This window comes from Haemaphysalis longicornis, unplaced genomic scaffold (assembly GCF_048455015.1).
Source record: "Haemaphysalis longicornis isolate Haplotype H1 unplaced genomic scaffold, Haemaphysalis longicornis Haplotype H1 scaffold_7, whole genome shotgun sequence".
Lineage (NCBI taxonomy): Eukaryota > Metazoa > Arthropoda > Arachnida > Ixodida > Ixodidae > Haemaphysalis > Haemaphysalis longicornis.
Genome location: NW_027526422.1, coordinates 152,608,149 through 152,636,078, shown reverse-complemented (window position 1 = coordinate 152,636,078; position 27,930 = coordinate 152,608,149). Strand labels below are relative to the sequence as shown.

At 49.4% G+C, this 27,930-nt stretch overlaps 1 protein-coding gene across 1 annotated transcript in view; it reads right to left on the bottom strand.

Moving 5' to 3' along the window:
* The window catches only part of LOC144147143 (TWiK family of potassium channels protein 7-like), a 219,082-nt gene extending 203,618 nt beyond the window's left edge, over positions 1-15,464 (bottom strand). Inside the window, exon 1 of the mRNA XM_077679213.1 lies at positions 14,489-15,464. Within this exon, the coding sequence (XP_077535339.1) occupies positions 14,489-14,972 (484 nt within the window). The 5' untranslated portion in view covers positions 14,973-15,464. The remainder of the gene's footprint in view (positions 1-14,488) is intronic.
* Positions 15,465-27,930: the final 12,466 nt, after the last annotated feature.

The following is a 27,930-nucleotide window of genomic DNA, read 5'->3' as shown; positions in this document are numbered from 1 at the left end:
AAGTTTGGCGCTTACGTTTTGCATTGTGCGCTAGCAATATTCCACGGCGCCGATATAACGGAATATTTGACGGCGTTTTCCTTTTGCGTTCTCGTCTCTTTTTGTAGTCCGCTCTCCGAGAGTCATTTTGAGCTTCAATCCCCTGGCTGAGTGACGCCGATAGAGTACTTTTTCGCTGACAGCTCGCGCTAACAAAACAAATTACTCTAACTTTTTTTTTCCCCCGCGAAATCTCTCCGACACCTGTTAAAGAAAAGCGGGAGCCCGAGAGGAGGCAGCGACGATCACTTCTCCGTCCCTGGCTCCTGGAAGGGAAGTGGCGGCAGCCGAGTAAGCCGTGACCGGAGAAGGTCATGCCGTGATTGGCTCGTATTAGGCGAAGCGGGCACACCTAAGAGACCGGGGGGAGCCCGATCGCGTTTCCACGGCTGATATTAGGGCACGCAATCTCGCCCACGGATGTTGGCTCACACGCGCAGCACGACACCGCGACATTACTACGCCCCCGGAAGCGAGCCGGGGAGACGATCGCGGATGGGGCGCCGCATCAGCAATCCGCGAGAAGCTGAGGCGAGCTATTACTGCCGTAATGACGCGACCGGTATTACCCCGAAGTTTTGGTGGGCGTGAATACAGAGATTTAGGAATGATGTATACGCCTGTTTTTTTTTTTTTCTTAGTCTCGGCCCCAACCAATTTCCTCGGTCATAGGCCGTTGCACACACCTGAAAGGAGGGACACTTTCCTTATTATCAGGAGTTTGCAGTAGCCGGGAATAAAGTTCGCGCATGCGCAGAAGGCGTTTTTAGACCACGATAAGCATGAGCCCATGCCCAGAATAGAGTTTCGGAGGTAGCCGGTTAAGATAAGGCGGTCAGAAGATAGGCGATGCGCTAGGTAGAGCCACTGCTAGAAGATTTCAGTGTTGTGCAGCATTAAACGGTGTATTTATGCATCCAATCGTTTGTTTTGTTTGTGTGCGTGCCTGCGTGCACGCCTGTGCGTGTACCTGTGGGTATGTATTACAGTGGAACGGCATCGAAACCACACATTTGGCTTACTCCACGCGCATTGTAGGAGCAACGAGGCAGGATTTCACTTCTCCGGCGAAGCCGCCCGTATACTTCCGGTGAAGCCGCTTTACTCGGTACCGCCTCCTACCCCTCCTCCTCACCGCCGGCGCCTCTTTCACGAGTGTTATACTCCTCACCACTACCGATGCCTCTTGAGCAAACGGCTGATAACGGCGGTAGCGCTTTTATCAACAACTGTCCTTTCACTCGCTATTGGACGAACGCGTGTCGTGAACTTTGAGGAAGCAGATCGAAAACTTTGAAGCAGCGTTGGCGCGAACAAAATTGCGAATGAGCGCAAAAGCGACAAAAAGCCGCTGCCGTAGAACGTGCAGGCACCGCCGTTCCCGCTTCAGTTACACCTCGTCGAGTAGCTGCGAATCCCTCCCGGATGAAGAGAAACTTGGCCGCTTGTAACGATGACGCGAACCAATAATTCTGGCTGACTTTCCGTCCGTGGTCGAGCGGTTTGGGTATATTTGATACAAAAACACTCAGGGCCTAGGACGCTGAACGGAAACAGACGACTCGATGCTTCTTCGCCAGAATAAAGCTCCCGTCCTTCCTTGCGTTCGAACTCGCTCTTTTACGGACGCGTGTCGTTCATTCGGAGGAAGGACAGCGGTAATTCAATTATCACTAATTCTTGTTCAGCTTGTGCGGCTTTTAAAACGACATTTTCACCGGTGTCTCTTACGTATTAGCACACGCGCATCACCGGTTGCCGATTTATGCGTATGGGTGGAGTGCGCGCGGCGTGCACGCACAGCTAGGCTTCATGCCCTCATCGATGACACTACCGTTGTGCTGGTGAGAACTTTTAGCCTGGACGTCTCACGGTCCGCTGCGACTGTCTGCTGTCCTCCGTGTTCGAGCGGTTTGGGTTTGTGTGTCGAACTGGGCAGCCTCATGTTTCTCCCCTAGAACAAATCTGGAGTCCTTTCAAGTCTCTTTCGTTTAATTGGCCAGGAACATCTCAATCGCAAAGCATCCTTACCGCTCTGGACAAACCGAGTACAACCGTGGGCCTGAAAATTAATACGCAAAAAACTAAAGTAATGATCAATAACCTCGGGACAGCACAGCGATTTGAGGTAGGTGGTAAGGCAGTGGAACTCGTAAGCGAGTATATCTACTTAGACCAAGTTGTGACCCCGGATCCCAACCATGAGGCTGAGATAATTAGAAGGATAAGAATGGGGTGGAGTGCATTCGGCAGGCATTCTCAGATAATGAATGGCAGACTACCATTCTCCCTGAAGAAGAAAGTGTATGACAGCTGCATCTTACCGGTACTCACCTACGGTGAAGAAACTTGGAGGCTCACTAAGAGGGTTCAACTCAAATTGAGGACGACTCAGCGAGCAATGGAAAGGAAGATGATAGGTGTAACATTAATGGACAAGAAGAGAGCGGAGTGGATCGGGAACAAACGCGTGTGAAGGACATATTAGTAGAAATTAAGAAGAAGAAATGGACGTGGGCAGGGCATGTAATGCGAAGGCAAGATAACCGTTGGTCATTAAGGGTAACAGAGTGGATCCCTATCGAAGGCAAGCGGGGCAGAAAGCGGCAGAATGTTAGATGGGCAGATGAGATCAAGAAGTTTGCGGGAATAAATTTGTCGCTGTTAGCACAGGACCGGGGTAATTGAAGATAAATGGGAGAGGCCTTTGCCCTGCAGTGGGCCTAGATAGGGTGGTGATGATGATGATCTCAATCGCAAACGAGAAACCAATGCATTTTCTGCACTCCTTCGACTGCGCCCAGCTTCGCTGGTCATCTTCTTCCACAGAGTGGAAAGGGAGTAATTTTTTGTAGCGCAAGCTATACTACGCTACCTCGGACAGTCTTCGCGGGGTGACCAGTTTTGCCCTTGAGCGCTAGAGGTCAAACCATATCTCTTTCCGCAAGAGCCCCGCACGGAGTAACAGCCCGATAACGGGGAGAGAAAGGCGGTAGGGGGAGAGATAAACGAGGAGGAAAAGTCGACGTGCGCGGGAGCCTTGCGCAGGACGTGGCGGAGGAAGAAGAAAAGGCCGTCGCCGCAGAGATAAACGCGCGCCACGAAGGAAGGCCATGAGGTCACGTGCGGCGCAGAACTAAGTGCGATAGGGGAAGACGAACATGGAGCTGTGGTCCCTACGAAATCGGCAAGGCTTAAACAATGCCGTGAGGCGAAAAAGAGGAAAAACGCTACAGTTACGTGCAGCTTCGCTATACCTTCAAGTCTTGCACATCAGTCTGAGCTTCCTTCATTTTTTACCTTCCCGCCCATCACGGGGAAGTAAGCCTACGCTAAATACATCACCCTCGCAAATTTCCCTTCAACCGAAAGGCTGCTGCCATCCACACATTGACACGCACACGGAAGTACACGCAAAAGTGGTCGCAATTTAACGGCCAACTGCTTAGGAACGAGCATTCCCATTTTTAAGACACCATGACACTTCGGAGTGAGAAAGGCCCACATACGTTATACCGTGTCCGTGCACATTCTCTTCATACCCACAGCCTGTGTAAACGGAAAATAGAACATCATTTCCGGTAGAATCTATTCAAACCAACGGGCTCAGCGCTCATTCGTCGTTGTGCTTGGGAAAATACCCGCAAGAATAAAAACACACGATGTGCCAAGTATGTCTTCTTTTGGGTCAACACTGTCGAATTAAGCTCAGCGAGACAGTGTTCGTCCACCCAGTACCACGATGGTAGCTGTCAGCAGTTAGCATGACGCACTCTAAGGGACATCGCCCACATGATTGCCCGCCCAGTCCAGTGCTGAGACAATGAACGAGGTGCTGCGTCAGCCGAAACTCCTGTTCTCGTAACCTTCTCGCTTTACAATGCAATCTCACCAAAAACGGGCTTTTCTGCGTCAACTGGGACAATTCACAGAACGCTGTCGCAAAGGCCAGCAGTTTCAGCAAATGCCCCAGTTGCCACTAAAGGATACGCCTGCACCTGAATAGTATAAGGCCCAACCAAGTCGAGGGTGCCCAACTAATTTACTAGGAGCCTGCGCACCAAACCGTATTTTCGCCGATGCCAAACAGCGGGCCGTAAAAGGTTCGTCGATAAGGCTCGCCGCACCCGGAAATTGCCTCAACTGGCTCATTGATCGAAGAGATTGTATCGCACCAGAGACGCGTTCTGAAATGTTCAGCCCGGTACGAGCCGGCCACGACGCTGCGCCAGAACCTTTCCACGTCACCGTGACATGCGTAATCCCTCCTCTATAAGACACGCGGCGTCTTGACGTGGACATTTTGCAGCGCACCTCTGCGCGCGTAGGCTTACGCTCTTCCCCAGATTGAGGGACTCACTTTGCGAGACAGCGGCCCTTGAAAAAACTACAAAGATAAGATTAACACCGGCAAAGAGAGTTTTCAATATCCGGGAAGTTTTACGTTCAACGTTTGTCCTCAACGCACAACGGGTAATTTGAGCCAGCAACGTTCCGTGCGTGCGCCGTTGGTGTACGTCAGTTGGCGTCAGCTGTCCTGCTTCTGAAGGCGGCGGTGATTGAACGGGGTCTGAAGTAAAGTTGGTGGCACGCCCTGTGGGTGGCTGAGTTTGGAGCTTAAACCACGCAGTCCATTATTTGACTGTTGAGCGGACGTGTGGGACCTTGGTTTATCTCTAGTGGGCGGAAGACGGGAAAGCAATGCGTTGCTGGCGTCCCCCGCCCCACCGGCCGTAATCAGCTTCCCAATGCTTCGCAATGCCATTTTGAAGCTGCCTCGGGATTAACAATTCCGATTTTTACTCATTACCCTGTGCACACCGAGTTTTTGTACGTTCGCGAGCAGATCCGACGTGTTAAACGTGCTAGCAACCCGAGAAATTAAGCCACGGGGACTTACCCATGTGCTGTCATAGCCAGCGTCGGCAAATGGGCGGGCAGGATGGAGCGAGGGAAATGGTATAGTACTACTTTCGAACGCGTTTGACTAGTTTAAAGGCGGGTGTACACCGGCACAGAAAAATGTCAGAACATGGCGTATGCATTCGGGGCTTTATTCGTTCAAGGTAAGTAGAGAACGTTGTCAACTTACTTCGGTGTCTCTGCAAGTCGGTTGATGCAAATGCTGGGCGGTCTAATGAAGTTATCACTTGTGATTTGCATGCGATTATTAACCCAGGGCGGGCACACGGTGGGCTGATCGAGACGCATACTGGAATTAATTTTCCACACGTATTGCTATGGCTAGGCAGAGCAGTCGACGGTCTCACCTTCCCACGGACTACCCAAGGCGACTCCAAGACTGACAACGGAAGAGCCCTAGCAACCCGTTCTCTAAGGCGAGATACGTCACAAGGCCACCATTGGCTTGGCAGAAACGACATAAATTAGGTGAAAAAATCGCGGATCTTGCCTTCAATGAAACCACAAGAGGAGTGTTCTCCTCGCACATGTCGACGCTCTAGGACGACAGAGTCTGGGGTAGGTGGCGGACTGGCCGGCAGGATCAACGCACTGTTATTAGATGCAGAGCATCTGATTCACTCGCCTTGTCCCTCCGGCGTCGTCGTCGTTGTCGTCGGCGTTGTCCACCCCTCTCCCATTCTCCTCGCCGCGCCAGCTGCGCTCTCCGCCGCTCACCCCCCTCTCCTCTCCGATAGCGAACACTCTCTCGCGAGGGGCATTGGATTGAATTCGATTCGATTGGATTGGCTTGGCTTGGCTTGGATTGGATTTGGATTGGATTGGATTAAAGTGGATCGCGGCACGTTGCATCATAGCCGCGGCAGACGCGCTGGGGCCGGCGCATGTGCAGTACTCTTTCTTCCGCGGTTTCCTCTCCTTCGGGCGCGCTGCGCATATAACCGGTGTGCCGTTCTCCGGCGAAGCAACGTCCACGCTTGGCTCAAACACCTAGAGTCCACGCCGCTTTACAAGTACGCCAACGTCGTCATCGACTGGGACCGGCTTACGCAGTCCCCTCAACGTTATGCGCGCTATAAAACGCGGTCCCTTCGCCGCTCCGCCTATGCGTCGCATCTACACAGGGGTTCCCGCGAGGGGAGGTGGGAGTTTTTGTTCAGAAATACATAACACGACAATGGTTTACTTTTCACTTCAATTTCGTTCTTTCATAGTGAGCTGAAAGCCCACTTGCTCACAACTGAGGTCACACAGAAAGGGTGGGAAGAAAACAAATCAACGCTGACGTTTACTCGAGAAAGCTATCGGGTGGCTAAAACGGGAAATGAACCTAAGCAAGACAGCTATCGCTATCAATCAATCAATTCTACAATTGCTCAATCACGAAAAAAGGTTGCCATTACGAGCGCAAAGCTTGGGCAAATGAACCTAAGCAAGAGAGATATCGCAATGAATGAATGAATGAATGAATGAATCAATCAATCAATCAGTCAATCAATCAATCACGAAAAAGGTTGAAATTACCAGCTTAGGCTTTGCACGTCCGATCAATTCCGCACATCCTCCACGAGGATGTGCGGAATTTGCTGGCGCACAGCGGTTTTGTTTTTTAGACCACATGACCCAAAGAAGAATTGTTTTGACAATGGATGCCCGTTGAAATCTGTGTGGCCTTCGGTGAGCCCTGGCAACCCTTTTTAGGCGACTGCCCAGATGACTTTGTGCGTCTACTAGGTACTAACGTCATGCATTTAGCTTCTCCCGTTCTTCTCCGCTTTTACGCGGCACGGACATCCAGATTTACCTAGACACGGCCTATTTTTTCCCCGTTGATAGTTCAACAGTTGAGGCAACTTACACGAACCACGAGGAGCTTCCTTTTCGTGGATTTCACAACTAGCACGAGCACGAACATCTCGTCCTTGTCCCTTTGCGCTGTTCGGAGAATGCTATACCAACAAGCCCAAGCTTATACCTTAGTAAATAACCTTCGTTCTTATCGCAACAAAGCTAATTTCCTCCTGTCTCCGTGAAGAAAATAGGGCCCCATCGGACAGGGGTCCCAATTTCATAAAAACAAGTAATGCGGACGAACGCGCCCAGGCAGCGAATAATTGTGGAACCCCTACTGGATGGCAGCCCGTATTGGAGCACGGAGAAAAAAGGGAACGCTGGAGTAGTAGTAGAATAATTTATTAAGTGGGTTGGCGCGAGGTCTACATGGGAAAGGGAAGGTTGGGAGGGGTTACGTGTGGCTCACTATGGACGCCCGCCAGGCGATAGTTAGCTAAGCGTCCATTTGGCGTCAGTTCGTGGCCGTACCCAGTGTTCGTAGAAAAGCAGCGACACGGGCCGTTGCTCGTCGCGGATCGACTTGAGACCGCGGCACTCGCAATTAAAGAGTTAAGGCCCCATGCGGAATTCATTGGAACTGGAACCAATATCCGCTACTGAGAAGCGTGTTTTATTCGTGAAATTGTGTTTCACGCGCACAAATTAAATATAAAAAAATCGGTAATAATGACATTTCCCGCCTAATCTGCTCGATGCGGTTCAACGGACTTATTTTACGCTATAAGTGAACATTTTCACGTAGCCCGCGGTGAGAACTACATGGCGAAAACCCGTAAACGGTATGACAAAACACCCCAACTGCTCTCCGCTGTCAGAACCAACGATTAGGACTTCAGTATACGGAGGAGCCGTGGAAGGCTCGTGAACTCCGCTTTATGGCGCACGGCGATGCTACGCAATATCGAGGCAATAAAGCCGGCTTCGTTGATACTTAACGGGGTTATTGCGCCGAATTTAAGGATATCGCAGCCCAGTTTTGCTCTGCGAGAAAAGAAGACGTCGCTGTATATATCCATACAGTAAACGTCTGCTTGATTCCGACGTACGACTTGATTCCGCCGTATCACGCATATTGCCCCTTCAGTGTTGACTGCGGTGAGGACATGCTGCGAACCATAAAAAGAGAACAGCAGCCCGCTCGTGAGACGCTCGCCCAATTCTCATGCAAAAATGTCACGGTCAGAAGCGACGACTTGGTAGGCTCACGGCACGCCGCTAATAAAAATGGGATCAGCAATAAAAAGAACCCAGGAAAGTAGCAAGATATCTTTTAGCACATTGAAAATAGGACAGCCACATTATTCGCTTTAGAACAAATTTAAAAACTCCCACCTCCTCTCGCGGGAACCCCTGTGTAGATGCGACGCATAGGGGGTTCACGTCGCAGCGTTGGACAGCGGAGGAACGGCGCTGGAACGATGGAGCGGAGCGGCGCAGGCACCGCGTTTTATAGCGCGCATAACGGTGAGGGGACGCGCCGGCGCCAGTGCGTCTGCCGCGGCTATGACGCAACACAATCCAACACAATCCACTTTAATCCAATCCAATCCAAATCCAATCCAAGCCAATTGAATCCAATCCAATGCCCCTCGCGAGAGAGTGTTCGCTATCGGAGAGGAGAGGGGGTGGGCGGCGGAGAGCGAAGCTGGCGCGGCGAGGAGAATGGGGGAGGGCTGGACGCCGACAACAACGACGGCGACGCCGGATGCATGGACAAGGCGGGTGAATGAGATGCGTGGCATCTAAAAAAAAAGATAAGCATACATAACTGACGAGAACCTTGACATTGCGAACAAGGAACCTGTTTTCGACTTCGTCTTGTCGGTAAGGTACCTGGTTCCGAAGGTTCGGAGGCACTGGGACTTGATGAAAGGTGTGCAGGACGTGAAAGGTGCCCGTACAATTATTCTGGAATATCCAGAATGGTTAATTCGAACTATGTTCCCCTGTTTTCCACCGCTTTTCGCAGAAGTTGGCCCAGAGTGATTACAATATGTTGCAAATCCAAACCAAACCAAATTACTAGAGATGCAAAACAACGAAGCAGAAAAACAACAGCGTGGCGCGCGCGCTACGCTCCTGCAACAGCTTATTTCGCGTCTACAGAAGACGCCGCGCCTCCGACAACAGTGCTCCGGCGATTGCCATTATTATATACGAAGCATTATTTACCAAATCACTTGCCACGAACGTGTAGTACCGTCTAATTCGCGATAATGAGTCCAGAGGTAACTTCTTTGTCTTCTGCCCGCGCATTGTGGCGCCCAGCGGCCGTCCAGCGGCTCGGCCGTCCAGCCGTCCAGCGGCTCGGGGACGCCCTCGCCCGGCAGGTGCGAACGGGAGACCCTCCTCCTCCTAGCGGGGGGAAGCGGTCCCGCCAAGTAGCCAACGCCGGGACACTGGCCTAGTGTTCCTCGAGGTCTAGATACTAGACAAGGGGCGGTGAAGCCCTGCGTGGCCTGATCCGCCCCTGCACGCCGGACTCCTCAATAAAGGTCATTTTCTCTCTCTCTCTGACGCGATTTCCATTCATTCTATCGCCCGCCCGGTAATTCGAACTCCGATTAATTCGAACTCCGCTTAATTCAAACAATTTGACGGTCCCCTTCGAGTTCGCATTAACGAGCTTTTACTGCATTAGGACATTGAACACTCGTTGGTTGACGGAGTACGAGCAGAGTCTGTCGACGCTGTTAGCTGCGTCTGTCGCCTGTTAATACAAATGGGTGGTTTTTAAAAAAAAGTGCGGACGTAATGAATAAATGATAAACTTGGCACGGGTGAAAGGGGAGAAATGGGGAGTGAGTTATTACCGGCAAGAAGAAAAGAAGAATTGCCGTCCAAGCGATAAAAAACACGAAACAGACCAGAGAAATATATGCGTCTCGGAGCACTCTTTAATTACGTCCTTCATTTCAGAATGAGGCCCAATGTGGTCCGATATTCCCCACCGAGCGAAATTTATAAACGTCGGATTAAGCCTAAATTCATTCCGAAAATTCACCACGAACAATAATATTTATGGCCCAAAATGGGACCTCAAATACAATTCTTGCGCAGTGACGCTCCACTGCATGCATAGAGATTACGACTAACCCGTAATCACTACCACAAATGTCAAAACCAGTTGATGGCTCGCCCGTTCAGAAATTGGGAAAGATTAAAACCATTTGCTTTCAGTAGAGTCTCGCCTAGGCGGGGCTTAAATGGAATTACCGAAACACAACGGCAGAAAATTTCTAAATTATCAGCCTTCCGACTAGAATATGTAACTTTATCATGGCTCCGAAACTTCCTTTCCATACTTTATCAGTTCTCGGTAGTCAATAACGTTAGTTCGGGCGTTTTCCTCAGTCACTCCCAGTGTGACAATGCAGCGTTCTCGGTCCGTTACTTTTCACAATATTTATCGACTACTTGCCTTCTCACGTAACATCTTGAATGCGACTTTTTTTCTGTCGACTGCATAATCTACAGAGAGGTAAACGACCCCAGTGACCACGTTAAGCTTCAAGAAGACACAAAACTCATCTGCGATCGATGCAATTATAGGTTGCAAACGTCCTTAAATTTAAATTAATAGAAAATAATTTACTTCACTCGAAAGCGCGCAACCTGTAACTTATCTTACGTCTAAATAACCATGAAGTTTCGCAGGCTTTAACATATAAATACCCAGGCGCGTCATTTGTGCCGACCCTGTCGTGGTCCTCTCATATATTAGCGCCATATGTGAAAAAGCCTGCCCATCACTATTTTTTTATTTACACACACTAGCATACATAGGTGGAAATTCGCATACTTCTCCGCCTAGCATTCGTCAACTAGAGCACAAAACTTTCGTGCTACCACAACTAGAGTTTCCTTCTTGGATTTGGTCCGGCTATAAGAATTATTTATATTCACAAAATGGCAGGAGTCCGATATACAGGGTTCGTACAGGCTTCAAAAGCAAAAATTCAAGGGTGTTCAAGGACTTTCAAGGACCAGAAAACACATTTCCAAGTACCCCATCTAATGTTTTATCCGGGATTATTTACAACTTTTCCAACACAATGCAAAATTCCGTTATTGCCCAATTCCTAAGCACATTAGTGCACATTTAGATAGGCGCTAACGGGTTCGTGAATGCTCCCCCAGCTTTATTTTTTTTTTATTTCATGGCTGGTATTTACAGGTTTTTCTTTTTTCTTTGTTTTTCTGACGCTGTTTGATTTAAAAACTTAGTTCATGTTGCCTGCATGTCCTGTTTTGTCAGCAAGAGCATCAGCTGGAGCAAGTGTTGCTTCAAGGCAGGATGAACTATGTGCACGTCCACCATTTGCACGTACAAGCAAACGTAGATGGAGCGTATGAGGCACAGACTAGATGGAAGATGCAAGACAGAGAACAGAAGCTGGCTTTCACTGGATTGTATCACGATATGAATTGGATTGACAAGTGCCTGCTCCCAATGTTGCCTTGTAATAATGAAAATCCACCAAACGTAATTTCACACAATACACTGAAACTTGATTGTTACAATGTTTCTTTACATTTGTTAACACCTAAAATCCATGAAAAACACTTTAAATTCTTGTGAAAAGGCAGGGCCATTGATTCTCTCTGGAAAAATCAAGGGTATTCAAGGACCATTTAAAAATTCCAGGACTTTCCAGGCCTTGAAATTGACACTTCTAAATTCAAGGGTTTTCAAGGTTTTCAAGGACCTGTGCGAACCCTGGATATAGGGCTGCACGATTTATATCCAGATCATCTGACTTTAACAAAAGCGCTACCAAAGTAAAAGAAAATCTTTTAGTTGGGCCATCACATTTGCGGCGTCAAAACGCTCCCCTATGCAATTTTCACAAATATATGTACAGCGCAAGACCCTCCCCTTAACCCTTCTAAGCCCTGTTGCCAGATCACGCAGAGTATATAATAAGTACAATGTGACCAGCATCTGTAGTACCACAAACGCACTCAATTTATCGGCTTTCCCATGCCATCCGCCTGTGGAACGATCTTCCAGATAATATGGCGTCCGTGACTAACTCAGAAATATTGCGCGAACATCTACAAAGGCATTTTTTTTTTGTTTCACACCCGTACAAATGAAAGCTTCCGCTCCTTTGCGTAGGTGCAGTATGGTCTTTTACGCTTCTTTTAGTTATTACTTGCGGGATGTTTGGTGCTTCGAGGTTAGCGATATTTCTAGCTTGTTGTTATTGCTTATTTTATAACTGGTTGTTTTACGTATATTGTGACTACGTTTTTTTTTTCATTAGAACATGTCACAATTTGCAAATTTACTTGCTGAAGGTATTTTAAAGTGTTTAGTAATTGTACAAGGTAATTGTTTTTTTGAGAAAATTTCCCGCGCAAGTCGCCCCTTACGCGTAATGCCCTGCGGGGCATGTAAGGCATTTGTAAATAAATAAATAAATGAATAAATAGATACGCACTGTAACATAAGCCTTCCGGAGGGCGCTACTAGACTTTTTATCTCTTACAATTTGAACCGGCCACCAGACGTTATGTAACTAAGGCATACTGCAAAAACAAAACCGTAAATTTTGAGACATATCCTACAGACAGATCGCACTTAGTGGTAGACGGTAATCCCGCAGACAAATCGCGCTTAGTGGTAGACTGTGATTACCCAGAAAACGCCTGCAGAGATAAGGCGATTTCCAGAATCTGTGTTTTCGCAGTGTAAACAATTTTGGATGAACGTTACCTCGGGTCCCGTTTAGCGCCTCAATTATTTACGAGGCTTCCCATATTCTCAGTAATAAAAACAAAGCGCGAGTTTTCGAAAGAAAGCAAAACTAAAAAAAACATTCCTCGTCGGTTAGCCGTTTTTGGGGAGCACCCAACCTAAGAAGAAAATTGTGTAAATATAAATACAGGTTTATAATGTCCGACGCGTTGCACTTGGAACGAAGCAATGCAATGAACACAAGTCATTTCGAGTACAGAGGAGTTTCGTTTCTTTTTATTCCAGGTTCTGTAAAGCGCACCGCTAAGTTAAAAAAGAGCGATCGCGTTTAAATAAGTTCTTTTTTTTTCATTTCGAGCCTATGATCTGGACAAAACAAGCAAACATCGTGAAATCCAGAGCAAAATAACTGTTGGTTATTTGCTTTACGTACAAAATGTTTAACGACACGCAACGCAACGAAAAGCGTGCACACTGCTACGGGAGCAATATGGTCGCGAATCCCGCATTACCTAAAGAAGTAGTGCTGGATTATTTACCAGCTTTCGAAGCTTAGCATTCGCTAAGCACAAACCAGTTAAGCGGCATCGCGAAAATTGCAGGAATAAACATCCTATCGAAGTGTGGAGACGCTTTTCATACTGCTCAGAACATCCATTCCACAAAATGGTGCATCTTTCATTAAGGCGTCAGTGCGTGCGGTAAAAGGAACAGCCACCCGTGCGATAGATATTTCATTATGTACTTATTCATAGTCGGAATAATAATCTAACTGCCGAGTAATGACCATCAATCCCAACGAGTGCTCAGAAAAGGCTGGTCCGCAAAATGGATGGGTAATGGTCGCCGCATTGTTCGTTCTTGCGCTCAATATGTTAGGACAGGGGGCGTTGGTCGTTAAAAGCTGCGTTTCATAACATGGCTGTAATAAAACTCCCTCAAAAGAATCACTAAACATCAATCTTTAGGGAAAAAAAAGGGAATCTTTACGAAAAATGCCAGCTGCACGGCATTGCATTTTTAAAACAAAGACCCGTCCGCGCATTACAAGACTTGGCAATGGGCACCAACATTCGCGGCTGCACAGCCCTAATGTGCGCCTTTGATGTTATGGCTCATGCGAGCGGTCGATGACTCCGGAAAGCAATGTTTGCCGGTTAAACACAACTATTGTAACAAGAAGATGAACTATTTCCACGTGCTGACGCGCATAATGACAGCTGCTGACCACTTCGGTTCCGTCATGCATGGCTGCAACAAAAAAAAAAAGCTTCCTTGTATATAATATATCGCTTAACATAACAGTAACGACGAGCAAAGTAAGCCCTGCTTGCACTGTCGGGTACATAAGCATGAATTTGCTCTTGGCGTCCACAGCTGTTTCGTCAGCGTGAATACCGCTTATGAAACAGCAACCTTCGGGCGCGTTTAAAACAAAATTGCGAAACCAGGTTTCGGTATATCTTTTCAATGGGCTCACGTGCCTTCCTGATGTTGGGCGTCGACGAGCGTTGTGCACAACGCTGTTTACTCGTGATGTAGCAGCCCACTTACACGGAATGAATGAACGAATGAATGAAAATCGTTCGACCTTGAATGTATCCACGCATGTACCTGGATATTGGCGGCAGAGTGGCTGGTCAACCGGTTATAAGGGGGCCGTAAACAAGCCGTTTAAAAGAAAGAACGCTCACCCACGCCCTAAAAGCCACCGAAGCTGGGTCGTCCCAGTACCCTCCCGTGGTCCAAAGATCTTCTTTTAAACCGGGAAGAGACAGCTGTGGTACGTCAGTCAACACCGCAACTTTTTTGCTGCATGCTGCTCCGTATGACCACAAACAGAGCGCAAACGTTGCAAAAGGCATTCGACGGGATACAGATTTTTTGCTATAAGAACCAGGAGCATACATGCACTCTCGCGGAGTGAGGAAGCGCAGCACCGGGGCACGCGGACCCACACACACTCACCGATGGTGGTGATTACGGTGAGCGAGTAGAGAAAGGCCCCCGAGAAGGACCACTGCTGGCCGCCGGTGCCGATCTCCTTGCCGTCGTAGCCGTCTTTGACGGCGGCGATGAGGCGCGCCTGGAAGTCTAGGATCTCGTGCGACACGGCCGCCGTCCAGTTCTCCTTGTAGAGCACGTTGAGCCGGTCGGTGATCTCCCAGAGGCGCGCCACGGTGTCGCGTCGCATGGCGATCACCTGGCTGGCCTTCTCCACCTCGTAGGGTGCCTCGAGCGCGCGGAACGCGAACGCGCCCAGGATGCTATAGCCCACCACGAGCGCGCACAGCCCCACGTGCGAGAAGAGGAAGGCGGTGAACTTGCGGCAGCACGACTTGCACCGGTTCTCGGGCGGCGGCGGAGCCACGGCCGAAGCGGCCCCGCCGCTGCCTCCGCCGCCTCCGTGGTGGTGGTGGTGGTGCCGCCGCGATGAACGCTTGCGCTCCATGGGGCGCCCGGCGCCGCGCGGGTACTCCTCAGCGGCCGAGGCGCCTCGGCGGCCCGGCCGTAGTCCATGAGCCGGCCAGCATGGCTGCGCACTGCTGCTGCGGACGACGACGCCGCGAGAGCCGCCGTCACCGCAGAGCGCCTACGCGCCTGCGCGCAGCGACGCTCCCCGCTCCCAACGCCCGCGGCGGCACGGCGGGCGTCCGGTGGAGGCAGCAGCTCTCTATTCACCCAAATACTTCCACGCAAGGGGCACAGTAGGAGCCAGGATGAACGAAATGTTTCTACGGGAACCTCGGCAGCAGCCAAGAATTAGCACAGCGGCGCCGCGCAGCGGGCGCCGATGGCGACGCGCCGAAAGGGAGAAAATTACCGCGTCGTCTGCATCGAAGTCGATTCAAAAACAGCCACCGAGCGGCGCGTCGGGCGCTGCTTCTGACATGCTTCCGCAGAGAGAATTGTCCTCGCTGCGTTTCGCTTTGCTTGCTCGGGAGTGCCTATTTCGGGGGCCCGCGGAACTCTGTGCGAAGCCCCTTCGAGAACACACGCGCGCGCACAAACACGGCCGGCGTGCCCCTCCCGGGAGGAGTCCACCACGGAATCTAGTGAAGCGTAAGAGCACGGAGAGAACGAAGGGATGAGGAAGAAGACGCTCTCCGCGCACGGGGGCGTGACGTCAGAGGCCGTCGACGACGTCGTCCCCGGGCGCCGAGCCGGGCTCCCCAAAAATGTTCGCAGCCTCCTCCCCGGGCCGCCCTCCCTCCGCATCCAAAACCATCTCTTCCCGCTCTTATGAGTCGCGGGGCCGTGCAAACAAACGGAAAGCCGTTCGCGGCGCGCTCCTATATATCGACATGAAAGGCGCACCCTTGAGCAGTCTCGGCGCTGGCCGGTCAAGGGAGGCGAAGAAAAAGCGAGAAGGAAGAGAGCTCGGGCTCGAGGATAAGGAGAAGAAAGCCGCGGTCCTTTAAACGCGCCGGGAGGGCATCAGGCGCCGATGGAGGCGCAGCAAAAGACGACCGGCGTGTTCGACGCCGCACGCGGCGCGAAGCTTTTTTTGCGGGTTCGAGGAAATGACTGCGGCGTCGCTCGGCCGGCAAGCGCGCGCGCTAGCGTCGATGCGACAGTCTCTGTAACGCCCTCGACTGGCCAAGCGTGCGCCGGGCTTTGGCGATAGCTCGAACGGCAACTTAATTACAGCGCCCGGACCCCGGAAACGAAGAAAGACAATACGCGCGGAGAGAGAGGGGGGCGAAACTCGTGGTCACCTGGAAAAAGCCGCGGAACGCTGCTCCCCGTGAATGCCGCCTTCCTGTGTGGAACGAGGTGCGCTGGTACGCAAAGAAAAGAGGCGTTTAATTACGGCCGTTGATGTAACGACAATGGCGCGATCGCGAAAGTCCGCGGCGCCAGCTGTGCTCCGGAGCCTGTCCTAGCTCCAGATGGCGCGAGGGGTTTCTTTGTCGAGCGACGCAGGGGCTCAGCCTCCAGAGCAAGAAATTAACGCTGGACGAGGAATAATTGCTTGGGAGGAGAAACCTAGCTCAACGGCTATCCTTCTGAGAGGCGTGGTGCTTTGCGCGATCTGAAAAGCAGAAAATTGCTTGGGTGGCACATTTGTCGCGTAATAGACTCGGGAAGGATAGAGCCCTTGCTTTAAAGGAGTGACATTTAACAGGCGGACACGCTGTTTCGCCTTGTTCGCCTTGCTTACGTTTTGCCATTGGAGGCAACGGGTTTTGCGCAAACCATCCACACGTCACTACAAAACGAGCTGAATGGTTTATCGTCGACGAAGAGTGCCTTTTGTTCTTGCAGCAGAGCTATTATAGGCTAGGCTCCGACCAAATCTATGTGCGTCGACAGGGTGTGTAGAAAAAAGTCGCGTGGATAGAATTGTATCTTGCGGCAAAGGCAACTTTTTCGTGAACTTTCTGCAGCTGTCAATATAACGTAAGTATATTAAAAATTAAATCCGTTCCACTCAATGTGAATGTTGTCGGAAGTGCAGCGCAGTGATTCGCCATAATGAGCTGTGCCGCCGTTATCCGCTTACTGCTACCACCCCATGCAATTCAAATTTCCCGCCTTCGCAGTGTTCGCGCAACCCCTGCCTGAAACTGTGCTACGGGGAGTTCTGTTCTCTTTGTACTTTTCTCCCCGCACGTGCCGGCGTTGCACTGACACATTTTGCGTTTACTATCGTAAAAATCCACCCAACGGGCGTTATTAACTAAAGGAACGCGGGCGCTGCCGGTTAATTACGTATATTTTCCCTCAAATGTACCTTTAGTTTTCTTTGCGCTAAACAACGGGAAGACGTATGACAAGCGTTAGCGTTTCATGAGCTTCGGACGCTTATGACTATATAAGCCGCTTGGCTTTCGAAGCCTCTGGGGTACGCCGCGAACAGCGTTACCCCGGGACGCCGCCTTGGTGCTCTATATACTTTGGTCGAGCGAGTGAGCTAGGACGACAAGGCGAGCGCCTAAAGTGCTCTGCACTTAAAAATTACACTAAAATTGGACGCTAGGACATGGTTACGCCGAGCTTTATTTATTTTCACAGGTCGCAGCTGCGTTGTAAAGTAACAGAATTCCCGGGTGCTGACTACATATGGCCGTCTATGGAGGGAGCATAGTTACAGAAAACAGCTGTAACTCTTGCGTTTTAGAAACAAAAAACCCGGAACAAAATATATTTCAGTTTGAAGCTGCGACGACTCTAACAGTACGCCGAGTTTCATCTCCTTTTCATGATTGCGTAATTCCCAATTAAGTTGCAAATACTGTGACATTCCCGTATACTGTCACACTGGGTCTACTCCCCTTTATTCCGTCTTCTTGTTCCTCCTCCTACGGGAAGAAAGCGTGCAGCCCCGTATTTGTCCGCAAGAAAAAAGCCTCTGCTCCATCCAAGTTTCATTTAGCTAACCAACTACGAAGTATGCTCAATCGCAAATTACAAACGTGTTTCTTGCGTGCACTCATTGTACTGCGCATAGGTCTGCTGCAAGTCATCCTTCCCAGAGTGAAAAGGCACTTGCATAATGGGGAAGTGCGCGAAATAACTGGGACGCAAGTAAAACAAGAGAACCGAATAAGCGCCGACTTTCAACTCGTTTTTCATTGGAAAACATCTTACTGCGTATACAAACACAGTACCCTCTTCCCGAACAACACGTGTTCTCACCCGTCAGTGATGTCACGTGCGCAACTGTGGGATGACGGCGTTACCAAGTAGGACGGACATGCTAACGGACATGCTAACAGACATGCGAATTCCCCCCCCCCCCCCGCGTGGGTACGTGCCGTGTGATACGGCAGAGCAGACGACGACAAATGAGTGATTTGGCTAGCGGCTCGTGTGTTTGGTTGTGGTCGCCATATTGCTAACCGCCAACCGGTGCTCTCTCTCTCTCTCTCTCTCTCTCTCTCTCTCTCTCTCTCTCTCTCTCTCTCTCTCTCTCTCTCTCTCTCTCTGTGTGTGTGTGTGTTTAACCTGGCAAGTTAGGCACCTCGCCTAATAAATACTTTGCCCCTGCGTCTTCGTGGAGACAATTTCTCTGTGTCCCTGTTTCACAGGACGCAACAATATACAACATCAGCGAACCCCATCGTGGTTACGTACTGTTTTATACTGACATACCTGTTGACGTACTAAAATTCTATACTAACATAGCTTTATTCACGTGAGCAGTACTGGGCTGTTTATACGTGATTTGCGGCTTGCGACAGGGAATGTTTCTCCGTATCGCGTGGGAGCGAGATGAGAGAATCACTTCCACTTGGCCAGATCCCAGTATTGCAACGTCCCAATCTCCTTTCACCCACACGGACAACCGTTCCTACGGTACGGAAGCACCTTTCGATGTTTCCGCACAATTGCATCGCTCTGAAGTGGGCACTGAATGAGCTTTTGCGGTGCTTTTTTTTACATGTTTCATTATATTACCTCCTGCCTTCCTAGCACATTCCAGTAATCTGCAGTAATGGGTCTCTCGACCTCACTTTTCCGCTGTTTACGGATTAAGCTCGTGGTTGCTAATGGAGTTGTCGTGTTCGTTTTTGGAACAACATTTAATGAAAGAACGTAGTCTGGCGCCGTTTGTATCTTTTTACACTAGGAGCTAGACCGACGCCGGAAAATGCCGCAACGTCGGCAAAATGAAATTTCAAGCTAGAAACTGAGTATTAAATATGGCAATGCTGCGGACAATCCCCAAAACAATTAATGCTGCTTTGGTAATGAAATGATGTATGCGATCATGTAGGGAAGCGTAATGACTGTAGAGTGTACGTTGGCGGTTTAAATGTACAGATTAGAGAGAAATAACTGTTTACTGGGTCATTCCACGCGAAACGTCCCAGCCGAAAAATCGGCCAGCGTCAATATCATTGAAAAAAATTACACCATCTTCCCGTAGGGGAACCCTGAGTAGTATGCGAAGCAGGCATGGGGTCGATTCAAGTGCCCATTAGTTTTCAGTTCGTCGTTTCCGTGAGGTTGAGGTACGTAGCTACCGTTATATTTACCGTTTAGTTTCCATGGTAACTACAGCACTTTTCACTTGCTGGAACTACGAAATGGGAAATTGCGTTGACCCCATGGCTGTTTCGCATACTACTGAGGGTTCCCCTACGGGAAGATGGTGTAATTTTATTGGATGGGAGGGGGGGGGTGTTAGAGTGGAGAGGCATTTAAGAGAGAGAGAGAGAGAGGGAGAGACGTTGTACGTGGTATGAGTTTGTCTTTATTTAAGCATTATCATCATCATGTTAACGAAGGTAACGTCGAGCTGTGGTTTGCGTTCCGCTTTATGACCGCCTTATGGTCTGTGAAATGTAAAGTCAAGGGCTGTTGTAGTGGATGAACCCTAAAGTTGCTGAAGATGAGGTCGATGCACGTTCCCCGGAAGGTTGTGGACTGCTTGTAATCACGGCCCGCCGAGTCTCGTCGACGCACGCCGCTGCCGACGACGATGAAACGACGAAGGCGCGTGAAGCGGGCTGGTCTCGTGCCGGCCGAGGAAGACACCGGCAACACTGTCGCTCCAGGAGCCCTTAAAGGGGAAGCGTGCTTGTCTCGTTCCGGCCCAGGAAGGCACCGGCAACGCTGTCGCTCCAGGAGCCATACAAGGGACCGGGCGTTCGGCAAGCCGAGCATGCGCAGGGGGGGGTGTGACGGCGCAACAACGACAACGACAAGGGAGGGACATAGCCCCAACCATGAGATGCTTCGCATCTAAAAATTTGTGCTAGTTGCCGATTAATTGTACGAGAGTATATTTCGTCAAAGAATTTTTTGCGCCGTCTGAGGGTTCCTTGAAATTTCTGCAAACGCGCGACCTTTGGTTGTAGATAATACATTTTAAATAAAGAGAAAATATGTCGAATGACAAATATTATTTTAGAACATTCCGCTTGCATTGTTCTTTGCTGTGGGACCATGATTGAAGCCATGTAAAAAATTTTTGCCGTTGTATTGTACTTTGGAAAGGCATACGCTTTGACGCGCCGTTCTCGTTCCGAGCAAGTGTTGCCACGATTGCGGTGAACGCTGGAAATTTTCTCGGTCAATCTTGGCCAATCTCCCTAAGTATGTGTGCTTGGCTTGACGAACGTGCGCAGGGGTCGCAAGGGCGGTCGTCGCGAAGCACGTACACACGAACGATAGGTACTTTCTTGTTTTTTTAACTTCCGGGCGGTGGCCGCAATCTTGGCCAATGTCCCTAAGTGGGTATGCTTGGATTGCCGAACGTGCGCAAGGGACGCTGGGCAACCGTCGCGAGGCACGCGCACTCGAGTTCTAGGAATTTTCATGGTTTTGTTAACTGTCGGGCGGTCGCCGCGAGTCCCGCGCTCACGTGGGCGTGCATGCGCACGCATGCTCTCAATTTCTTGGTATTTTTAACTTCGGACACAAAAAACGACGATTTGCTAAATAGCTTCGCTTTAAAAAAGGTAGAAAAAGGGGGAAAATTGCGGGGTTTCTTCCACATCCAGCGAATTTGTCCATTTAGCTGTTTACTTGTAACGCCTTCTATAATCCCTCCAGCAAACACAATAACGTGGAGTATACATTCTCCCCTGTCGTCTGCCATCTGCCGACGGCGTCGACGCCGATAACGAAACCGTTCGCGGCTGCACAGTGGCTTTCACCCACGAGGCGTGCACCTAAACTCTGCGCAACATCACACATGGAGGGTTCTGCTTCCTTGTCCTCTCACTTTCTTTTTTGTCACCATGTGCCCGCCACGCAAATACACGGCTCCCCACCCGCGCGTATGGCACACATTCAGTGGGCGCCGCTGCATGCTTGCTGTGTGCGACTCGCCTGCGCCCTGTTCAACGTTACCACCGCATTTGTGGACGCTTTCTACTCACGACGGAGGGGAAAAGAGTGCAGCGATGATACCAAACTGCCCCTTTCTTCATCAACGTGCACATGCTATAGCATGTTTATGCATCAATTAGCAACAGCAGAAGGCCCCCATTCGGTAGTATTTTTGCTGGCGTCCCTCAATGGTTGCCAGAGCAGGGGTGCTATTCCTGAAGCCCCGCATTCAGCGGAACTCGGTAGACAGCTCATATGAAAGCCAGTGTTTTATATAGCCCGGTAATCACAAGCAATTTGTAAACAAATACGGGGAAATAATTTTTATTTGGCAGCAAAATTCCTGAAATCGGAAGGGTGGCGGTTCGTAGTATCGAAACTTGACACTACAATATGTGCCCCTGTCACGTGACCTGCAAACCTAGCAGCTACTGTAACTGCTGAAACGTTTATTTAAGTATTGAAAACCTTTTATACAAGTATTTGTACAATGTTAAATTGTATATGCATTTCTGAACATTATTTTGAAAATTTTAAAAACGCACCGCCCACCGTCGCTGGGGTGCTCTCAGTGTGGCCAACTGAGCCTCCATGCCCAGACTTAACGGCAGCGTTTAGTGAACAGACCCAGTGAAGGAACTTTGACGATTCCACCTGAGTCAGGGGCGTTTGTTCTGCCAAATATTTGATTTCAGTTTCCAAATATGCCAACGGCAGCTTAAGAGCCATGAAGAGCAAATACAACTTTGTTTAATTTGAAAGAACTAGAATTCAGTATCTCACTCAGCTCCATTACAGCCCCAAAATATGTTTTTTTTTTCGCGAAAAAAAAGCAAGAAGTATTTAAAAACTTTTAAATTTTGCGCCACAGTGACGTGTTATGAGCAGGAATGACGTCATACGGGCCAACAATAAAACATAATTTTCAGTGCGTTAACTGCACGTTAGCATTCAAGTGATGTGGCCAAATGGAACTAGAGGCCCCATTACAGACGTCCAGTCATGTGTCGTCGCGACAGGTCAGTTAGGCGGCCGCCAATCGCACAAACAAGGTTCCGTAACGTCATAGACAAGTTGCGGGAAATTGGCTAGGGGGTCGCGACTGCTTCACACGTTTTCTTTCATATATCCGTTATTTGTTCGAAGATTGCAGTGATATTGGTGTCATTGTTATCAGGACTAAGCAGTCTTTCTAATAAACCCAACTTGTATTTTGTCTTCATGGCTCCTTTAAATAAAAATCCTCGCGCGGGGGACAATCAAACTTCCCACCTCCACAACGTGAAGCCAGATTCTACCTATCGTCTATCCCAACAGATGGCACATTCGTGCAAAATAGACCGTTGCATTAGAAACACACATAAAGGAACAGGAAAGCCTGCGATTCAAACTATTTAGCTGGAGACAAGTTTTTAAATATAGTTTTTCATTTTGCATACAGACAAAAGTATGAGGCCGAGCTACTCTATGTCATGGTTGCCAGCATTATTTTTGGGAAAGACACATACGGCTCGTGGATCTAAAAATTTCGATTTAAAAAGTCCTAGGGCGTTATGAGCAATACCGTTTCTCGTCAAGGGGCTTTAAGTGATGCCCTTTCATTTGGGATAGAGACTATATACTCGATAAAAATCGGTTGTCCGTCCCTTCAATGGACAATGCTGTTACACCGACAGCGTTAAATTAAAGGTGTATTTGTGAGGCGTATTTACAAGGAGATAGCAGCCGCGGTGATCAAGACAAGCACCCTCTACGTCTTCTTTTAATTCTTCCCGCAGCATACCCGCATGTCCTGCGTCTTCTTGGCTGGCCGGAACGCGTATTTCCAAACGCTTCGCTGCACAGAGCACCCACGTGACATGTCTGTTTGCGCGATGGAGAACCGTAATTCAACTGGGTATTGGCTGCGCCCCAAGCCTAAAGCGACCTAAAACGTACCAAATCACCATTATTAACAAAAATGACCCGTAGATGTTAGTTTAGAAGAAAAAAAATGAAATGTGGAAATAAAATAGGCAATGAAAAAAAAAAGAAAAATAAACAGATCGACTTGCTGGGGCTCGAACCCAAGCCGCCAGCGCCAATACTCAGTGCTCTACGTCAAGGCTACAGAGCCAGAACGGCGTGTTCCCTTTAGCAGGCGCTCAAAAGAATAGCGCGCGCAATGACATCACACGTGTCACGTGGGTGCTCTGTGCAGCGAAGCGTTTGGAATCACGCGGCCGGAACCTAGCACATGTCAACAAGGGTGTGTACCATTTCCCGCTTTTCGTCAGTTCTAAAGACACTTAGTAACAATATAGTCTAACGAGGCTCCTGAAAGTGGGCGCTGCATCCCCCATAGCCCTCCCCCTTAATCCGGCCTGGCTGTACGAGTCAGCGCAAAAACCATCGATATCTACTCAGCTTCACAAAAAAGGGGATCGTGGTGCAATTGACAACTATAGGCTCATATCTATTTTATGGTGCATCGTTAAGAGATTAAAAAAATACTAGATTCTAATTTTGACTGATTTACAAGAAACAATATTCATTAATCTCACGGGTTCGTTCAGGTAACAAGTGCCCAAAGTACTGCCTGAAAACTTTGCTGACTTGTTCAATTGGGCTTTCGAACACAATCAAGAGTTCGGCACTTTGTTCTTAGATATTCAGAACGGTTTTTATGGTGTATGGCACAGCCCTTTGTTATGCTAAACCTTGCTTGAATAGCGCACGTCCTCCATGGATCAAATTCCAACCAGTAGCATTGGGGCACGACCGACTGATCAAACTATTCTCCTTTCCTGTCCAATTGCGATACAGAATTTCTCCCCTCTGTTCAAACACTGCCTTTATGTTTGTAACGCCACCTTTGTAAGAACACTGGAAGTTTTCGAGCAGTGCGTTTTTTCGTGTTCACTGCTCAGAGCTGATTCCTTTACTCCTAACAATCGCTGACATCCATCGGACAATGATGTAAGGTAGCCGTGTTCCCGCGATCCTCCCATCCCATCCCTCTGATGTTTTCAGCATGCTCCTTCCCCTTCGAAGCTGCGTGATTAGGTTTTGCTGTTGTGGCCTCCGGCACTTCGCTTTTCTCCCGCCTCTGGTTCTACCATCGCGAGTGCTGCCTTTGTTCGCTTGCACGTCTTTGTTTTCACCGCCTCAAGGGCATTGCTTGAACGTTTTTACGAAGCTTTGGTGTTGCCCGTTTCCCCCTACCTATGAACACCTGTCGGAGTTGCCGTCTTAACGACTCACGAGTCTTTAACCGCGTAAGCGCATGAGCTGGGAGAGGCCTTTCTGTAGCAGTAACTGGCCTTATCTGTTGGAAAATGAGTACGGAAACTGTGACCACAGAGTGGAAGAGAGATCCGCCTCCGTGTGCAGTGTGCCAAACGGACATTACATACGAACCTCGCGATATAAAAAAGAAGACACACTCACCTGTAAGCTACTGTTGCTCCATTTTTGAATGATGGACTACTATAGTGGCAACAGAGTAGGCAGAATATGCACGTTCCCGTCGCTTGAATCTGTCTATGGGCAAACTCTCCCCGCTTGTACACACCACCGCAATATGCCCTTGATGTCGAGAGGGATACAAGCTACATTTGGTTCGGGATTTTGAAAGCCTTCCTTTGAGAGTTGGTAGCTTTGAGGGGTCTCGTTTTTGTCCGCCCGCCTGCAGCCCGGAGGCACTCGGTCACGCACGCCTACCTCCATGGCCGGTCTCCTTTGAACTATTTTTTCTGTTTATGTTTAGATTCTTCCCTGCGTCGTTCCTTTCTTTAAGCGCACGTCTAGAAACATTCTTCTGTCACGGTAGAGACGCCGGGTCTGTCGCGTACCGAATTCCTCACCACCAAGGCAGCCGGCAATAAACCCATAGTAGCCCAAAACACGGCATCATTTTGTGGTGATTCACGGATGCGCCGCCTTTTTTTAGGCACCCGTACAGGTTTGACATCATTTAGAGGTGTTTTTTTTATTATCTCCCCCATGTCATAAAGCGTACACAGACCGTTTCTGACGATATTATGTATTGTTTAGGAAGCTTGACTTCACGCCGTCATAACGGTTATCCTGTCCTGCGCTGAAACGGGCTATCACATCTATTACTTCGCACGGCGATACTGTCAGCATGCCTGCGGCCATGTACCATGACCAAACTTTAGCTTCACGCATGTTTGTTCAGAGCTTACTAAAAAATCCCGCGCCATCTCCAGTAACGCGAAACCTGTGGGAAGCTTGCAATGTACAAGTGTATTCAAATATGGTGGTAAGACCCTCCCTTTCCGCACGGCGCGCTGTGATTGGGTGCCGGAGAAGCGCCGGTGGGAGGAGCAATCGCGTGCTTGCTGAGGCGGTGGCGCCCTCTCTTGCGTTCAACAGGATTTAAGCGAATTAATGAGAGACAGACTGGCCGTGAGTTGTCTTCGTGTCACACGCCGCAGCATGCGTTCTAGGGCGAGGCGTTGCAAAGCCGTTGTCCCGGTGTGTTCTTTCAGTACGCGTTTTGCCCATGCAGATGAAGCGTTGTAGCGCGAGGCTTTGGAAAAGGAGTTTGCCGGTGTGTTCTTTTAGTACGCGTTACGTTCAAGCGCGAGGCATTGGAAAACAAGTGTCCCTTTGTTTTGGTACCGTGACTACATGAGACGACAGGATACGCCGACAGCCCGAGTTCCTAAGGTGCTTTTTTCCTAAAACAAGTCGATGTATTCGCGTAATTTGAATTCTTGCAAGTGTGTGGCGTCTTTGGCCACGCAACATGAAATATAAAAACACCCAATGATCGCGTGATGCCATTTAAGAGTGAGAAGGCACACAGACGAGCTCTAGGTTGGGGGACAACAGGACTCCGGCCACTTGTACCCAAAGGCGCCTGCACTCAGGCAGTCCATCCAGAGCAGAAACGGCTCAAACAACAAACTGCTTGCTGAGTAAAGCTTCATTTTCGCCTCATTCTGCATGAATTTTGATCTCCTGCACTAGTTACCTCACTGCTATTGTTTGCCCATCCGGCTTGACGTAACTCAAGCTCCATACCTTGAACTACATTTCCTGTGCTCCGTACGCTTGAGTTCATCCTCGCGAAACTGCCTGTCTCTTGGTCCAATCGATATTTTAGGAACGAAGCAGCCCCTTTAGGGGCTTGGGCTGTAGCGTCTCATGCCGTCGTCGTCGTAACTGTCGTCTCGTGTAGTCACGCTACGAAATCACCGGGACACTCGTTTACGCCTCGCGCTGGAACGCTTCTTAGCGCGCACAAAAAACACCGGGGCACTCGTTTACGCCTCACCCTAGAACGCTTCTGGCTTCAAAGACTTTTACCGAAACAGTGTATACCTCTACTTCCCAAGGGTTTCACCTCCGTTAGCAAAAACGCCAAGGATACACTCATACACTGCATGCTTCGACCCTCCTCAGGATTCACGTAAGTGGACTATTCCCGGGATTCTTTTTCTGACCTCATTGTATCTCTGCCTTTCAATCACCATTACGTAGCCCACTAATACTGCTCTAGTCTGTTTGCATTGCAACAATTGTCCCCAGGGTAAGTGGCTTTCTAGCTTGCTCCTGCACCCGCAGTCCGAACTCTCTCCCAACTCTAACTATTGCGGTTTTGGCGACTTCTTCAGTCATGCTTTTTTGATGTGCTGCTTTCTTCTGTCAACAAAACTCTACCTTGGTGTTCTGCAGGGTACCGCGTCACCCGTAGCCACTGAAACACCCAGCTTTTCACGAACTGTACAAAAGAAGCTCAATGAAACTTCTTCAGCGAAGAGAAGCAGAACACTCACCCTCTCTTGGCCAAAAAAAAAACCTCCAGCGTTCATCCAAATGCTGCACCTATTTGTTGAGGTTATGAGTCGTGATCAGGTTGCCGAGGCACACATAACCAACACTAGACCGGTGGAAGAGACAGGGCTTGAACGAGAGAGACGTTTCTTTGCGGTTGATTAGGTCGAGACATTAAAATTTTCAGTATAACGTTGTATGGTGCCAGACTTCTCCAGCCGGCACGGGTTTCCCAATCCCGTGGATGGAGCCCTGCACCACACGCGAACAAGTTTTTAGTGCACCGAAACCTTCCACGTGCGTGCAGTGGCGATTGATATTGGCCCTCGTCGTGTCGCAGGCCCGCTAGAAGGCTTGAGTCAGAGATCAAAACGGGGTACAACTCACTCGTCCAAAGGAGAAGCCCTTCTTCAAGGCCCAGCCTTAATTGGATGACCGATTTTGGCTAATGCCACTAGCCAACCATATCATCGTCGCCACAGGTACAGGGGGTGAAAAGTGTTCTAGAACGTCCGACAGCACCATATTAGAGGTCGGCGAAATTTCGCCTAGTGGAATGGGGCAACGTAAAACTGACTTTATAATGGGCGCCCGGCTCTTAACAAGACTTATTCAGTGACCGCACATTAGTACCAGCACTTCCCACGACGTTGCGGAGTCTTATCGAAGGCGTTTCGGGGCCGGTTGCTTCACTGGTTTCTGGTTGCTTCAGTGGTCGAATTGAAGCCTTCGCCATTTGGGAGTTTCCACCGTTGACCGCAGTAGCTGGTCGTTTAAGCGCGGTGTGGTAAAAAGCCGGACTGGGGGAGATTCCTAGTTTGTCCACCAGGGCACCCACC